Source organism: Cebus imitator, unplaced genomic scaffold (assembly GCF_001604975.1).
Source record: "Cebus imitator isolate Cc_AM_T3 unplaced genomic scaffold, Cebus_imitator-1.0 Scaffold150, whole genome shotgun sequence".
Classification (NCBI taxonomy): Eukaryota; Metazoa; Chordata; class Mammalia; order Primates; family Cebidae; genus Cebus; species Cebus imitator.
In genome coordinates this window covers 2,237,332-2,254,761 of record NW_016107465.1, presented here as the reverse complement: position 1 = coordinate 2,254,761, position 17,430 = coordinate 2,237,332, and the positions used below count along the sequence as shown (strand labels likewise).

Below are 17,430 nucleotides of genomic sequence, written 5' to 3'. Positions count from 1 at the left end.
CAAGATGGGAGGACTGGTTGAGGCCAGGAGTTCAAGACCAGCCTGGTCAACATAGTTCTACCCCATTTCTTAAAAATTTTTTTTTAAAAAGATTAAAAAATTAAAAAATATAGCTAGAGAAGTCCTGCCCATCTCCTTTACCTTTCTCCATAGGTAACCATTTTTATTAGTTTCTTGGTTATCTTTTGTGTTTCTTTTTGCAAAAGTAAGTAAAAATATAAATCAACTACACATTTTATCTCACCATTTTCTTACCACAAAGGTAGCATATGATGTGCACTTTTTGCACCTTGCCTTCCATGTAACAATGTATCATGAAATCACCACCAGTTCATGCAGATCATCTTTGCTATTTTGGTAGCTACAGAGTGCTCCACTGTGTACATGTACCCCATTCATTCAACCAGTCTTCACGAACAGGCATTCGGGTTGTTTCCAATAGTTTACTACCACAAGTAATACCGCAATGAATAGCATAGGGAATATGCTGTTTTGAATCTGTGGATGTATGTCCCCAGGATAAATTCCTAGAAGGAGTGTTGTGGGGTCAAAGGGTAAATGTATATGGAGTTTTGTTATACTGCCAAATTTCCTTCAACAGTCATCATACCATTCTGTCTTCCCACCAGGAGGCAATAACAGTGGTGTTCACTTTCCTACAACCTTACCTGTAGAACTTGCAAACTTTTGAATTTTTGCCAATCTGTTAGGTGAGAGATGGTATCTCATGGTAGGTTTAATTTGGATTTCCCATATAATGAACAAGCATATTTTCTTATGCTTCTGGGCCATTTGTTTCATGTGATTTTTAAAAACACGTCTCTCTGTTCTCATAATTTCCTGGCTAGCACCTTAGATTTGACTGCTTTATTTTATATCTGGATTTCTGAAATAGTCTTCTAGCTGGTTTATCTACCTTTAAATAATCCTGAACACAGTAAACGCAATAACCAAATTAATCTCTTAAAACACCCTGCAAGACACACACTCTCCCACCTCTGTTTTTTAAAAAAACCTTCAATGATTCCCTTTTAGCTACAGAATACTTTTAACCTCATTAGTCTGGAATTCAAGATTTTGTTTTCAACCACTTCTCCAAACTTCTCTGCCTATTTCCTTATTCCTTCTGCAAAATTAGTATACTCAGTGTCTTAAAATCCATAGCAGAAATTGGTCCCTCCAAGCCTTTTTCTCCTGCTATTGTCCAAATATAAAGACCCCCTATGGTGCAGCTCTTCTCTCTTAGCTGTCTAAATTCTATGTAAACTCTAATGTTCACCTCAGCTCCCATCTTCTTGAAAGCCTTCCTTGAATACAACAGTGCCTAGAGTTTCTCTTTTTTAAAAAAATCCTTTTGGTGCATATATTTGTTCCCTTATTTGGCACTGAATTTATATAGTCTTTCTCTTTTTTGCAATTCCTTAAAATGTTAAAATTTGGATGTGTTTTATCCCAAGGGTGGAGACTAAGCCATTTCAATGGACAAATACTAATAAATTTTCATTGTCTCTTTCTAAGTTAAAACAAGGGCACATTAACCACTATATTTATTGATGAGGCAGAAAAGTAAGAAGATCTTATGTAATTTGATGAAAATCAATCATCAAGTCAGTGGTGAGGTCAGTATGGGCTCTGGAGTTTAGGTTTACAGTTTAGTGTCATAGCTTTTGGTACCATCCCTAAATTAAACAAACAAACAAACAAACAAACAAAAGTTGCCTCAAAACAGTAGGTAAAAGTTACTCCATTTACTTCTATGCTCAGTTAGTGAAGAAATGTAATTTTAAACTCTTAGATTTATCTTAGTTAAAATTTCCATTCAAGATACTGGTTAGAAAGAGAATTGACATCAAATATTCTTGGAACAAAATGGTTTTATATAAAATGTTATCTATTTGTTTACAACTTGATAAAGAAGAGAAATTGAATCTCATAATTAAAAAAATCCTTATTTCATCTCAAAGTATCTAATTCAATATTTTCCTCCAGACAAAATAATTGTTTTTGGTCATGAGTTTAGTTTTCTGCCCACTTTTTGGTCATCTTTCCTTGGAATGACAGATGGCTAGCTCCACCTAGAAACCAGACGAGATTCCAGAAACCTCTGGAATTTGAGGTTTTTTTCTTATTAGGTTTAAGACACAGATATTAATGTTCACTAAATAGCTGGAAAGGAATACAAAACTAAAAAAACAAACCCAGGATTTTCAACAGCTAATTATTATATAATGTAGATAAAATGTCTCACAATGACTGATTTCACTTTTCTCATACTCCCCTAGAGATCTTCTAGATCTGGCCCAGAGGTGAATCTACATTATTAAAATGGAATAAGGTTAAATTCTCTCCAAAGAATGATGTCTCTTCTGTCAGGAAGAATCTTGGGGAAATCTATAGCACATTATTCAGATTTTTCAAGTTTGTATTTATCTCTTTAAAATTAGATAATGTAATAAACTGTGGTCTGTTCAAAGTTTCCTTACAGCTCTAATAGTTCATGAAAAATCATTTATTTATTTATTTTGAGAAAGGGTCTTGCTCTGTTGCCCAGGTTGGAGTACAGTGGCATGAATACAGATCACTGCAGCCTTGACCTCCCAGGTTCAGGTGATTCTCCCACCTCAGCCTTCTGAATAGCTGGGGCCACAGGCACATGCCACCACATTTGGCTAGTTTTATGTATTTTGTAGTAGAGACAAGGTTTCACCATGTTTCCCAGACTGGTCTCAAACTCCTGGGCTCAAGTGATCTGCCCACCTTGGCCTTCCAAAGTGCTAGAATTACAGTTGTGAGCAATTGCACCTGGCCAAAATGATTTATTTTTGTATTCTAGGATTTCTTTTTTTCTTCTTCTTGGCTGATAAACAAAGTTTGATTAGCGAAAACAAGAAAATCTGAGTCCCTGTGTATCCTAAGCCATTCATCTCCACTTTGAATTTCGACAATTCTCAAATTCAATTCAACAAACATTCATACATTAATTGTGCATGTATTATGTCCTGGGCACTCTGCTAGTTCAGAGCATGTAAGCCAAAGAGTATGTTCTCAGGTAGTTCAGTGTCCAGGCAGAAAGGTGTGTATATACCAAATATTACACTAGTCACCTAAGAGTTTTAAATTATTTTACAGTCACACTGTAAAATGTATCGCCACTGGTCTAACAAATAAAGGGAAACTAGACAAGGGAGAATTTTTTCTATTGGAGAGAGCAACAAAGGGTTCAGAAATAAGGTGATAACTGAGTTCAGCCAAGTCAATCCAAGAATACATGATGCCCAATACATAGAGATATTATAAATTAAGGGAAATTTTAGAATTTAAAATGAGAAATTAGAGGTATTTAGAATGTTCTTGTCGCCCTTTCTGGTGGTGTCACTGTACTTTAGACCTGTCTCTACTCTGGCAGTTTGCTGTTTAAGAGATTTCATTCCAGGTATTTCACTTGGGACAGATCCTGGTATCCGCCATAGCAAGATCACAGCCATATCACCTTTGACATTCTCACCACCAAGGTTAGCACTCGGCATACCGCAGACAACGTTTCTTAAGTAATGAATGGACTGAAGAGTCTAGTAGCGCTTTGTAAAGTAAATCAAACTTTCTAATCTATCTATCTCTTTTCGCAAGTTGAGTCTTTTGGATTTTGAGTCCCCAGAGGGTGAGTGTCTGCTGTGGACTCCATTTCCAGTGGCTTCCCCTTGGTCTCATCTTTATCTGGGTCAACTAAGTGGAGGATGAGCCCAGTGCAGCCCCTAGTGATCATGGTTGTCTTGTCACTATTCCCACCTCCATGCCAAGATCCTCACTGATCCTGAGAAAGTTCACACATATTCGTACATTCCATCTCAAGATGTCTTGAAGCTTGAAGGAACTTCCCAGGGAAGGAACCCAGGGAAGTAACTTGAACCTTGAAGTAACGGAACTTGAACCTTGAAGTTCCTTCAGGTTCCTTCAAGCTTTCCTTCCCTGGGTGGACTCGCCCCACTGCCGTCACTGAGCAGAGCCAAGACAGCGCAATTCTCAGGTTTTAGATCATACACAACCCCACTCCAAGATGCACAAAGCTGCTCATATGGGTACACAACGCACAACAGCAGAGATGCCAGAGAAGACCACAGAAATTTGCTGGGGTGTGAAACTTAATGGGAAAATACATTTGAAATGGGCAAACAGTGAAATCAAGATAGTCAAAACATTCATCATTGCTCTGTGCAAAATCACCTTCTATCACTTCACGAGACAGACACTGGAATTTGCTTATAGTTTTTTGCTTCAGTACTTTTATTATTTATGCCTAGGCTTAACTTTTGCTTCCCACGTAATTAGCATTTTAACCTTAAATATCTGACTCTAAATTTGTCTTCTTGTTTATTAACTTTACTATGAGATTTTATTATCTAGTAATATAAGCATCATTTTATAGTGGAAGATAATGGGGGAATGGTATTTAAGCTTCCAGAAACTATTTTGTAGTTACAGATATTATAGAAAATGCATGTTTTCCATTTAAGGCAAAGAGTGGTGGTGATAGCCACAATATAAATTATAATTCATATATAATATTTAAGTATTAATTTTAAATTAGCTCAACTAATATAATTCATGTATAATATTTAAGTATTAATTTCATATTAGCTCAACTATCCTCAGTTAGTGAAGAAACAGAATTTAAAACCCTTATATTTATCTTAGTAGTTAAAATTTCCATTCAAGACACTGGTTAGAAAGAAAAATAATTGACATCAAATATTCTTGGAACAAAATGATATAATAATTCATATATAATGTTTAAGTATTAATTTCAAATTAGCTCAAAGAGAAGATTTAGAATATTCCTAGCACAAAGAAATGATAAATGTATGAGGTGATGATATATCAGTTACCCTGACTTGATCATCACATATCATGTGCATATATCCGAGTATCACATGTATCCCATAAATATGTAAAACTAAAAAATTTTAAGAAAATCCACTGGTTAAGCCAAATAAAAAGTCTACTTCATTCTGGCACAATCTTACCCCTAGCAACTTCATGAGTATTCTACAGAACAGAATTGGCCTCACTAGGCAGCTTGTCAGGAACACAAATTCTCAGGCCCATCTTAGACTGGTAAATCAGAATCTGCATTTCAACAAATTCCCCAGGTGATTTGTGCCCATACTGAAGTTTTAGAAGCATTAGTCAACCAATCCCAGGGCTTCATGGAAGTTCCATGAAGAGAAATTATTCCAAGAACTTTTTAGTTGAGTTTCCTTTCAAAGATCCCACATGCTAATTATTTTCTATATGTTGCCTAAATGGACAATAGGAAACAATCCTGGAATTTGGTAACCTTCCTGTTTTTCACCTTATAGTCAATGTAATGGTGCCATGTATTACAAACTGTCTCCACTATCTCCTCCAGGCATGTGAGAAGGGAAGAAAGAAGGAGCCACTGACTTGAATTAAAGAGTTATATGTGAGAGTGACAAGTGCTTTGCATTGCATGATGGAGATTTCAATTCTGTTGTCACCATGATGCTTTATTCTCTAAGAGCTGTCTTAGGCTCCAAGCAACAGAGCATTTTTATTTTTATTTTTATTTTTTGAGATGGAGTCTGGCTCTGTTACCCAGGCTGGAGTGTGGTGGTACGATCTTGGTTCACTGCAACCTCCGCCTCCCAGGTTCAGGTGGTTCTTCTGCCTCAGCCTCCCAAGTAGCTGTGATTACAGGCAGGTGCCACCATGCCCAGCTAATTTTTGTATTTTTAGTAAAGACAGGGTTTCACTATGTTGGACAGGCTGATCTTGAACTCCTGACCTCAGGTGACCCACCTCAGCCTCCCAAAGTGCTGGGATTACAGGCATAAGCCTCCATGCCTGGCCCAACAGAGTCATGTTTATAGAGGAAAACCCCCATCCCTCTACCCACAAACTTTTATGTTTTACACACCAAGTGAGTTAGAGGAATTAGGCATATCTTTGCTTGAGTTTATTCACTGTTGATCTTCCAAATTTGTTACCCTGAGAAGCTAAGGAGAGGCTGAGTCTCAGGAACCTGAAATGTGGTTGCTGGTCAGCCCCCACCAACTCACTGACAACCAGAGGAAAAGGTGTCATAGCCTCCTTTTCTAAACTTGAGTTTCATAAAGACAAGAAACCCATTCATTGCTTCAAAAGCAAGTATTTCCTCACCGTGGTCCTGTTTGTATTGAAGAGAGCCTACTTAATGGATGTTGATGGTAACACTGATGCTGACAGCAATGACAAGTGTGCCTGCTAGGGCAGTGACAGGATGAAGAGGTGTGGAAAAGAGCTCAGCTATTTCAACTCTTTAGGTGGCAAAGGAAGAGGACATACCCAAGCTGCATCCCAGACATCCTTCTTCACAAGGGACACATTCTTCATAGTCTGGGTCTTGGACTTCACCTACACAGAGAGAGAAGTGAAAAACACAACTCATTTCCATTGAGTGGAGACACGTTAATTGCTATAAAAATATGTTGGCGTGCCGCTTATTTTAAAGTAAATCATAAAGCAATTACAAAGGCCAAAACAATCCTCAAGGATATATGTGGTTTCTACTTTTTAATCTCCTCCTATTAATTGGATAGACTATATCAGCTTGATTGGGTACAAAGAGAACCGGGTTGGACCATATGCTAGGCAGCTAGTTTTGAAGTCAAGCTGGTAGATTTTATTTATTAAAGAAATCAGTTCTGCTTCTGGGAAAATGGAATTGGGTATGTAAATGAACAGGTTCTCTTTCTCTTTTTATCTGTCCTACTAAACACTTAAAAAAAAGTTTAAAATTTTTTACTACATTCATAAACATTAAGGAGAAACAGAATTGAGTGTCTTAATTATTCTAAAAGTGTCTTAGAGCTCTCTTCAGTAACAGACCAAGCATAATTCTTACACAGAGCCGAGCATTAACGGTCGGCGGCATTCTTACATAGAACAGAGCTGAAACTGTAAGTGTTGTATTTTAATTTCCTTCTTCCCATAAAAGATAAGAAATTGGGCAATAGCAATAACACATAGGATTCGCAGACCAAATATTTTCAAGTGGTTTTAGCCAGTTCTCACTGGCTTCTCAAAGCCACCTGTCACTCTGCTCTTCCTTGGACAGATGAAGACACCAAGGCATGGGCAAATTAGATGAATTTTTCTCAGGGTTTCATGTCTAGTAATTGGGAAGGAGGAAACTGTTGACCCAGACTTTTGGATTCTAATCATATTTTCTCTCCCCTATATCCTGTCCACAATCTCTCCACCTCCCAAGTTTCTTTTCTTTTTTTTTTTCTTTCTTTCTTTTTTCCTTTCTTTTTTTTTNTTTTTTGAGATGGAGTCTTGTTCTCTCACCCTCTCACCCAGGCTGGAGTGCAGTGGCACAATCTAAGATCACTGCAACCTCCTACTCCTGGGTTCAAGCCATTCTCCTGACTCAGCCTCCTGTGTAGCTGGGATTACAGGCATGCAACACCACACACACATAATTTTTTATGTTTAGTAGAGATGGGGTTTCACCATGTTGCCCAGGCTGATCTTGAATTCCTGACCTCAAGCAATCCAACTGTCTTGGTCTCTCAAAGTGCTGGGATTACAGGCATGAACCACTGCACCTGGCCAATTTTCTATACACTTAAGTGTTTTCCTACTACCTTGGATTGTGTCTGGGGAAACCCAGAGAAAGGTTGTATGAACAGAGAAAGAAAGAGAAAGTTAGCTCTCTCCTCACTTGGGTATGGCGTCACCCAAAATCATCCCAAGTGCCAACATGCAAGCCAGGAAGGCAATTCAAGTCTCCAGGACATCCAGGACACAGCCCAGCCTCCCATGTTCTGGTGCTGGGCAGGTGCCCCAGAACAGGCTTACCTCGTCCACACTTCAACTTCTGGCATGTGTGGTTGGTGGGCGCTATGAAGTAACCCCTCATGCATCTTGTGCAGACATGTGCGCTGTGGCAAAGCTCACAGTTGTCTGGGCAGGGCAGGCAGGTGTTCCCGCCCGTGGGGTAGTGGCCATCTGGGCAGCTATCTCGACACTCTCCCTGGTACAGGAAGTGCTCTCGGCCATAGTTGTCTGATCAGTTACAGGGATGAGGAAAAGAGGAAAATGTGCAAAGTTAGCCATGAAGTTATTATAATGTAAGATATTATATTTTAAAATGATGCGACTCAGTGTTTTTATTCCTAGGGGATGAGGGGTATAAGACAGATTTAATGAAAAGTTCAATATCTACATCCTTGTAGTTGAAAAGTTTTCCTTGCAGGGGATCATTTTCCAATATTTTATATATTTCTGTGAACAGCGACTACTACCTGGGATGTCATGTTCATGCTCTGTGAATAACTACAATTCAAAATATGTTTAACTTTCCCAAGAGCTCCTTTTGGCATCTGTGAAAGCTCTTAGACTTGGGGGATATAGAGATCCCATGCAAATAAACACATGCTTAATGATTGACACGTTTTATGAAAGTGCAATCTTTTAAAATGATTTTGAATTGTTATTGGTCACATGCTTGGGCTAACTATCTAAGGTCTGAATTTCCGCAGAGCTGCCAATGCCCACAATGACAGCTTTATTGAAGCACTAGACCAAGCACACCTTTTAAAAACTCCTCTACATGCGTTCCTGAGGGTTCCTGACTTCTGTCAACATTGGCTTCTATAAGGAAAGAATCCATAGTGCCCACAGCCTAACAGACCATGGGAATTTGTTCCTGGAGGGAATGAAAAGTCTAACCAGTTACAAAGCATCACAATTAGTTACAAAGGATTCTAATCAGTTACAAATGCAAAAACAACAATAAGATGAATAGTGATGCATCCAGAGGTCTCCTACTCCCATCCTCCTGGAGTTTTTGTGCTGAGTGGGCTCAGTGTATCCATCTTCTCTGAATCAGATTTCCCATATGTCCCTCCTCTGAAGAGCAGCCGATCTGTGTTACTCAGAATAATCGGGGTCTAGGGTTCATTCATCATGTGATCTACCACATGGAAATCCAAAACCATTGACCTTCAAGATGCAAGGCTGCTGAATTTGTGGATAAAGACAGCACTAATCCCATGTTCCAAGTGCAGAAACTGAAAAGTCAGTATAATGTTAAATTGACTCACATGAAATTGCCGATATTTGACTATTTTTTACCTGTAAGCATGGCAACTTTCAGATCATTTATCATAACATTTCTTATTTATTCAAAGCCATAGTTGAAATACAGTTGTTCTTTTTTTTTTGAGACAGGGTCTCACTCTGTTGCTCAGGCTGGAGTGCGGTGGCATGATCTCAGCTCACTGCAACCTCTTCCTCTGGGGCTCAAGCGATCCTCCCACCTTAGCCTTTCAAGTATCTAGGACTGCAGGTGTGTGTCACCATGCCCAACTATTTTTTTTTTTTTGGTATGTTTTGTAGAGATAGGGTTTCACCATGTTGCCCAGGCTGGTCTTGAACTCCTGAACTCGAGTGATCTGCCTGACTTGGCCTCCCAAAGTGCTGGGATTACAGGTATGAGCCACCATGCCTGGGCTGAAATGCAATTTTTAAAACATGCTTTTGGATTATGGACTCTTAAGCTATATTTTTTGCTGATTATGATTTCACACCAGAAATCATACTGGTTCCTGTAGGACCAAGATAATAAAAAGGGCTTCCACAGAAGTGATGAAGGAAAGTATTCTGCTGTTTCCAAGTTAGACATAGAAGACATTATCCTCTAAGGAAAAAAGAGGGTTTGGGAGGACTAATGTGAATTTGGTGATTCTATAGCTATCAATCAACATTGTGGAGCACAAAACTCTGATTTGGTGGAACCTGGAATCTCTGGAGATCACAAGGTCAACCTTCCAAGTTATGTTCTCAGCCACTTCACGAAACCTTAGCAAATGCCATTTCCACCCACCATAACACATTCAGAACAAAATCTTTCTTTCAGAGTTCCCCAGTTTCTCCGGTGTAGGTAGGAAGATGTGAGGGAGAGCAGTGAGGAAGTCTACCTCTTCTCCATCCCCTGTGCCTTCATGTGACATCAACTCAGGATCCAGATGCTTAGGGAGAGTCTGAGGTTCTAAATATGTATTTGTAAAATGATTGAATGAATGAGTGAATTCATATTTGGCAATATTCCATCTCCTCCTATACCCAACTGGATAATCAATCTTAGCAATGATGAGCCCAGATTTAGAAGAAAATGTTATTCAATCTCATTTTTATTGTTTGGACATGGCTTTATTGAGGGGCCTCTTTGGTTGTTATAATTTGTTTAAAGAACGGGAATATGAAGGGGCCTCAGTGTTTAAAATACATAGACCTGCAAAGGGAGGTCACTTAGATGCCTTGGCCATGATCAGCTTTTCCCACAGGTTTGCTCCAGGACTATGTCAAGATTTGGTCAAATTTCGAGTAGCCCTGCCCAGTTAGTTATGGATGATAATTTGAACAGCTCAGAAATGTAAATACCATGCATAATTTTTTGGCAACTTGCCCAGAGTCTTCAACTTTAAATTATTATAATAGTATGTAGATGAAGATGTTTCCAGTGGTAGAAGGGCTTATCCTTTTGTTAGGCGCCAAAAACCTTCCTGGGAAAATAGGAGACAAGAGTTCAAATGGGATAATAGGGGATAAGAGTTTGGATTGGCTTTTGTTTATTCTGGACAGTAATTCCCTTTTACAAGAGCATTTCTTGGGAGCTGATTCTGTTAGGTGAGAATGTAGACCAGCATGAAGATATTGGATGTCCGCAGAAGAAAAGGAAAGGTGAGGGCTGAAGGCATGAGGCGAAAGGACTGCTGGAAAGGATAAAAGAAAAGTGGACAGACTCTGAAAACAGATTTGATGAAGTTGACTACCATATTTTGCTAACTGTAGCTGTTGTGTGACTGATGGAACTTAGCTTTGGGTCCAGTTTGGAACTGAATAAATCTGGAATAGAGTTGGAGTGAATCCTCAGCAATATAGCTGGAGATGTACACTTCCAAAAGGCATCACACATAAACCTTAATAAAGTCACAATTAAACAAGTCATGGAATCTCTGCAAACTGGTGAGAGGGACTTCTGGAGGTTGATGGGACCATCCAGCTGGAGGATTTTTAGCCTTTTATTAAAGCTTCCATTTATGGGTATGGAACTTCTTCAATTAAACCATCCATCTTCTCTACTCACTACAGCTGGAAGTGATGCTGCTTCTCTGATCTGGGGTAGGATTTCTACTATGCATTTAGTCTTCATCTATTATTTTCTTGTTGTGTAACATATGAGGACAAACCTCCTTATTGACTGCAACTCCTTGAAGGCGAGTATCATGCTATCATCTATTTCATTTTCCATGACAATCAATACGTAGTAACTTGTACATAGAAGGGATGCAATAAATGTTTAAGATAATGGATTAAACACAATTTCAAATAGAAAGTACAGAAGAAATGTCAGAGCATTTATAGGTAGATTGGTCCAAGTATCTGTAGGATGCTTAGAAGACTAGACATTTGTTTGGTATCTAAACTTCTTTCTAATTTTGTGCTATGTATAGAGATGTGAAAGAGATTTTAGATGTCATCTTGTCCTTTTTCTATTTTTTTTAACATATAAGAAGAGGCATAAAGAGGTGAAATGACTGGTTTAGTACATTCTCGTCAGTCAGTAGCAAAGCTGGGACTTGAACCCACATTTTCTGACTGCTGGTCTTAACATTCCGTCCTCTGAACCATTCATTCATTCATTCAGTTATTTATTGTGTACCTTCCATATACCAGAAACTGTGCTAGTGCTCAAAATACAGCAAAACAAGGTAGAAACCGTGCCATGCTCTTATGGGGCATAGACACTTATGGACCAAATGGACATGTCATTTAATTTTCATAAAAACTCTTAAGGAAGTAAGCACTATCATCATCTTATAGATGAGGAGGAAACAGAATAAGAGAGTCTAGAGGTAAAATATGACAGATATCTGTCACATTTTGACAAACAAAACCCAAAACAATAATTTTTAATTTATACAAAGAAATGTGTTATGATGATGCTGGTCAAGGACAGCCTCAGGATCAGTGAGACAGCTGGAAATGGTGGGGACTGGGAGGAGATGGAGAGCAGCGTCTTTTGGACTCCAGGCAATGATTTGGGAAATGCAGGCCCAGTGCTGCCAGATCTTTTGAATTTTCAAGATATATTAGAGCCTCAAGTTTTTATTTGCAATGTCCCAACTTTTAAATTGGGCTCAAATTTAAAAAGTAGTACATAGAAAAAAACAAACTCTGAATCTGGCCCACATGAGGTCAGTAGGGGACAGGCATATCAGTCGAGGCTCGAGGGGAGTCAAGGGTCAAAACGCAGAGAACCCTTGTGACCATGAAACAGAATCCAATGGCAGCAGGAAACTTTTAGTGCAGGTAAATCTGGGACAGAAAAGGTCACGTTTGTAATCATTTGAAATGATGACCTTGTTGCTGCTGAGCTCCGGCAACTTCTAAGTGGCATAGCTCAGCTCCAAGAAGACCCAGGCACAGCATCTAATACAATACTTCCCTTAAAGTCAGAACGTGTCTTTCTTAATTCTCCAGCTTTTCACTTTTACCTCCACAAATCTTAGCTTCACTGTCTATCTCATGTCCACCCTCATGCTTCTATGTCCTTCTCTTTCCTTCTCTCGAAAGGCATCTCTCAGCTGCTTTTCCATCTTTTCAAGGGCACTGAGTCTACAGCCAAATTAGGTGAACAAGCTTATTGTGTCCTGACAACAAGCAGAAATGTCAAGGTTGTACAGGCTCTCCAGTGAACAGCTGTCTGATCTTAACCCTCAAACCCAGACACAAGGCTTTCGAGTCAAACCAAATGATGGCCATCAGGAGAGGCACAGGTTTGGGGTCAGGAAGATGAAGGAGTGGCAACCCTCTCACCTGCTCCACAGGAGGTACAGTGGGTAGGCCCACTTCCTTGGCATCTCTGGCAGGTGTGGTGGCATGGATGGCATCGGTTCTCAAATTCAAATTTCCATGAGGGACAGTTCGATACACAATGGCCATCATCTAAAATCCTAGAGGAAAAGCAGACTTTTAGAATTCATCAGGGCAACTTTCCAGGGTGGCCCTGAGTGTCAGAACACGTGGTATTCAAGTTTGCTGTACAGATTTCATTTCATTGTTCCAGAAACAAGAGGGATGCCTGGGACTGATCATCTTAGAACATGTGAAATATTAGTCACGTACCCATCCTTGGCCCAAGATTTGGACCTAACAGCCAGCATGCCAGAAATGGGCTGCGAAAACAATCCTGAATCTGGTTCCAAACAAGCTAACTGGTGCCCACGGGGATTTAATCCATATTGTAGGCCCCAGGGAAACCCAGTCAAGAGTCAAAGGGAGGTCTCTAAACTTTCCATACACTCAGTGGGCCTCTGAAACAGGCCTTGGAGGAAATGTTCTTCCTTTATCTATCAGCATTTTCATGCTTTGCAAGGGAAATGTCAGCTCCGATGGCTCTTGACCAGTAGAATAAAACACTGCTTCATAGCTCAGGTGCTACTTAGAAGCCTGGCCTGTGTATATTGCAAGTAATCAATGAACTCCAATTTTGAGTGTTGGGTTTTGCAAGCATTTCCTGATATATGGAGTACTGCAGTCTCTATTTTCTGACCATGCCTGTAACCTACAAAGGGAATTACAGATGAGCTAGTATATGGGCTTCTAAAACTTTGGTTTTACATCTATATAATATATAACCTAATGTTATTGTTAGTATTTTTATAGCTTTGCTTCATTATTCTTTGCAAAGTAATCATAACAGCAAATGTTATTAAGTAAATCATATCCAAGAATTCTGTTCAGAAAAGTACAAAATGTTTATCAAGTGCAAGAATCAGATAGGTAATGTGGATAGATGAAGTGAGCTGGGGGCTGCACACCCAGAGTTCCTAATTTAGTGGGTCTTGAGGGGAGGCAGCTGAGAATTTGCATTTCTGGCAAATTGGAATGTCAAATTTGCATTTCTGATTTCTGACATTCCAGATGATGCCAGTGCTGCTGGTCTGGTGAGCACTCTTTGGGATCACTGCTCAGTGACAGTCTGAATTACTGTGGAATCTGCTAAATGATTCCCATGTAATACAGGTGACACCAAATTGGCATCTTTTACAGCTCCCTTAGAATAGCAGCAATTGTATCAATTGTGAGGTTCACTGAGCACATAGCATGCACATGCTTCCATGGGCATGATGCTGCCATCCAGGCCTGGGAGATCCGAGTGGGCCTGCGAAGAAAGGGAAGATGTCTTTTTCTCTCTACCACTCCTCTCCACTTATGCTGGACACCGCACGAAAGGTCAGGTGTAGGCCTCAAGCAACTTGTTGCTGTGTTGGCACTGGCTTGTTTAAACCTCACTGTCTCTAGACCTAGAACCAAACCCTTAACTGTGGAGTGGACCATTTCAATCCCAGGTTTAGAGGAAAGTTGGGTGGTGGCAAGGAATCCTGAATAGCACGTCACTTACAGTCTTCCATCTCATTCATTCCGACACCCTAAAAGTCTATGTCATTTGCATCTGTTTGGAGGCAGAATGGGATTCAAGTCAACAACCTAAGACAGAAGTCCACCTCACTCTTGGATTCCCAGGCCCTCATGTTCTGTTAACCATCCCCAGCACCACTGAATGAAGAATCCTTTTGGCCCACTGCAGAGTGTGAGTCCCAGTCCTTAACAGATACTCACACACATCTGGCTGTGCATGTCAAAATAGATCCCCTGCACCATGGCATAGAATGAGATGCGCGTGATCCCAGCCCAGATTTTTAGTGGATGGCACTAATGCCAAGGGGGAATATCCCAGCCCCACCCTGGCACCAGTTACTGAGCTAGAAGACTTTTCAAGGAACAGTTCGGATGTGGCTGGTTTAAAATGAACAAATAACAACAAAAAAACCCAAAATCTTTCTGTAAGAAAAACTGTGGAAGAGCTTTCTGAGAATTATAAGCAAGGAAGCTATTGGAGGTTCTGCTGAAAAGAATGTGGCAAATTTATTCTAGGGGTTTATTTTCTTGCTAAAATCTATTGAGAAATGGATGTGTAGTACATCATCATGTTATCTTATATAGCAGTGGTCCCTAGCCTTTTTGGCACCAGGGATTGTGATTTGGTTTGGCTGTGTCCTCACCCAAACTTTCATCTTGAATTGTAGTTCTCATAATCTTGAGTTGTGGGAGGGACCCAGGGGGAGGTAAGTGAATCATGGGGCGGGTATCTCCATGCTGTTCTCATGATAGTGAGTTCTCATGAGATCTAATGGTTTTATAAGGGGATTTTCCTCCTTTGCTCAGCACTTCTCCTTCCTGCTACCCTGTGAAGGAGCCTTCCTTCCCCTTTGCCTTCTGCCATGATTGTAAGATTCCCGAGGCCTTCCCAGCCATGCAGAACTGTGAGTCCATTACACCTCTTTTTTAAAAATAAATTATCCAGTCTCGGGTATTTCTTCATAGCAGTGTGAGAACAGACTAATACAGATCAGTTTCATGGAAGACAATTTTTCCACAAATTGGGGGCAGAGGATGGTTTTGGAATGATTCAAGTGTATTACATTTTTGGGGTACTTTATTTCTATTATTATTACATTGTAATATATAATGTAATAATTATGCAGCTCACCAAAATGTAGAATCAGTGGGAGCCCTGAGCTTGTTTTTCTGCAACTAGATGGTCCCATCTGGGAGTGATGGGAGACAATGACAGATCATCAGGCATTAGATTCTCATAAGGGGCACAAAACCTAGTTCCCTCACGTGTGCAGTTCACAATATGGTTCGCACCCCTATGAGAATCTAATGCTGCTGCTGATGTGACAGAAGGTGGAGTTCAGGCAATAATATGAACAATGGGGAGTGGCTGTAAATACAGACGTAGTTTCACTTGCTCACGTGCTGCTCAGCTCCTGCTGTGCAGCCCAGCTCCTGATAAGCCATGAACCAATACCGGTTCATGGTCTGGGGGTTTGGGACCCCTGTTTTATAAGATTAGATAACAGATTGGTTGGGGGAATAATTTGTCTTGGGAGAGGTGATTTCCCATTAAAAGGAACCACTAAAAACCACTCAGAAATTGGAAAGGAAGCAGACATGGAACACTTCCATGTTGACATAGAAAAGGGGCTGTCTTGCTGACTTGATTTTAGGAACGTATCAAGTACATAATCATGCTTTAAACCACTCCCTCCATGTCCACCCTAACAAAAGCATAGATCTCCAGTTTTTGTAATGGGATGATTATTTCTAAAGATAGAAAGATAGGGAAGTCAGTTCTGCTTAAGTGAAGGCACTGAATAATACCACCATGCCCCATCCCACATTCTCCAACCTCCCACAGAAATATTGCTAGGAAACTTGAAGAAAAATCCCATTTCAAATGGCCACAGTTTTCAACAGATGCCAACAAATTTTTCCTAGTGGAAGAGAATAGATATTTTGCTCTATAAAAATAGAAAATGGGGCTGACGAAAATTTTCCTTAAAACCAATTCAAGGTATCTCTGGGACTACCAGTCTTCCAATTCATGGATTCCTGAGATGCCCAGGCAAGCTCATCTCTGCAGGAGAAGAGCTTCTATCCCCAACTCATGCCTGCTCTTGACCTTTTCATAGGCAGTGAACCATTCCAGATCCAACAGGGCTGAAAGAAAGGGAGAAGGCAGTGGAACCAAGTGCTAAAGAGCTGGGCAGAGATGATGTTAACATTGGCACTGAGTATTTCGCAAGGCCCCAGGGTGTGTGTGTGTGTGTGTGTGTGTGTGTGTTTGTGTGTGAGTGTACGCACGTGTGTGAGACGTGAACTATAAAGAAGAGACATGTCAGGGTTAGCCGGTCCTCTTTGCTGATTGTTGACTTGGCCTAATTAAGCCATTACAAGGGCACTTGGTGTAATTTCTTGGTGCTTAAATGTTCTAAAAGAATGAAATCTAGTAAAAAGTTTTTTTCCCCTCTCTGAATTCATCGAAATAGATCAAATAAAATGTTTGAGCATGGGTCAGAACAGAGGTAACTTTGAAATGTTTTTAATTAGCTCACTGACTCTGTTACTCCTTTAGGACTGGGCAGGAAAATTAGGTCGGGCAGTGAGGACCCCAGCATCACAGAGTTTTGCGTGTTAAACACAGCAGCAAAGAGGGCACTTGCTTCCTCCAGGTTTTTTATTGTATTTAAGGAGCTAAACCCAATGGTTTATAAAATTGTAAAGGAAGGGAGGTAGCTGCTTTATTAAACAAATGCTAAAATATTCCACTAGTTCAAAAGATGTCCAAGCATGCATTGGAATTTGATTGTTGGTAGGGTGGAGAATTGGGGGAAAAACAGAACCTCATTTTGGGACTGCTATCCCTATCTTAGAGTATGTCCTGATGCCTCTTTAAAGCAAGTTCAATGTTTAGAGGAACAGTTATTTTAAAGAGACACTTGGAAAATATGC

The 17,430-nt window shown here is 40.0% G+C and overlaps 1 protein-coding gene across 1 annotated transcript in view; it reads right to left on the bottom strand.

Annotated features, from left to right (window-relative positions):
• The window catches only part of PCSK5 (proprotein convertase subtilisin/kexin type 5), a 461,778-nt gene that overhangs the window by 99,289 nt on the left and 345,059 nt on the right, over positions 1 to 17,430 (bottom strand). The window contains exons 22-24 of the mRNA XM_037743744.1: positions 12,886 to 13,022; positions 7,861 to 8,067; positions 6,343 to 6,411 (exon numbers count right to left, since the gene is read on the bottom strand). Of these exons, the coding sequence (XP_037599672.1) occupies positions 6,343 to 6,411; positions 7,861 to 8,067; positions 12,886 to 13,022 (413 nt within the window). The remainder of the gene's footprint in view (positions 1 to 6,342; positions 6,412 to 7,860; positions 8,068 to 12,885; positions 13,023 to 17,430) is intronic.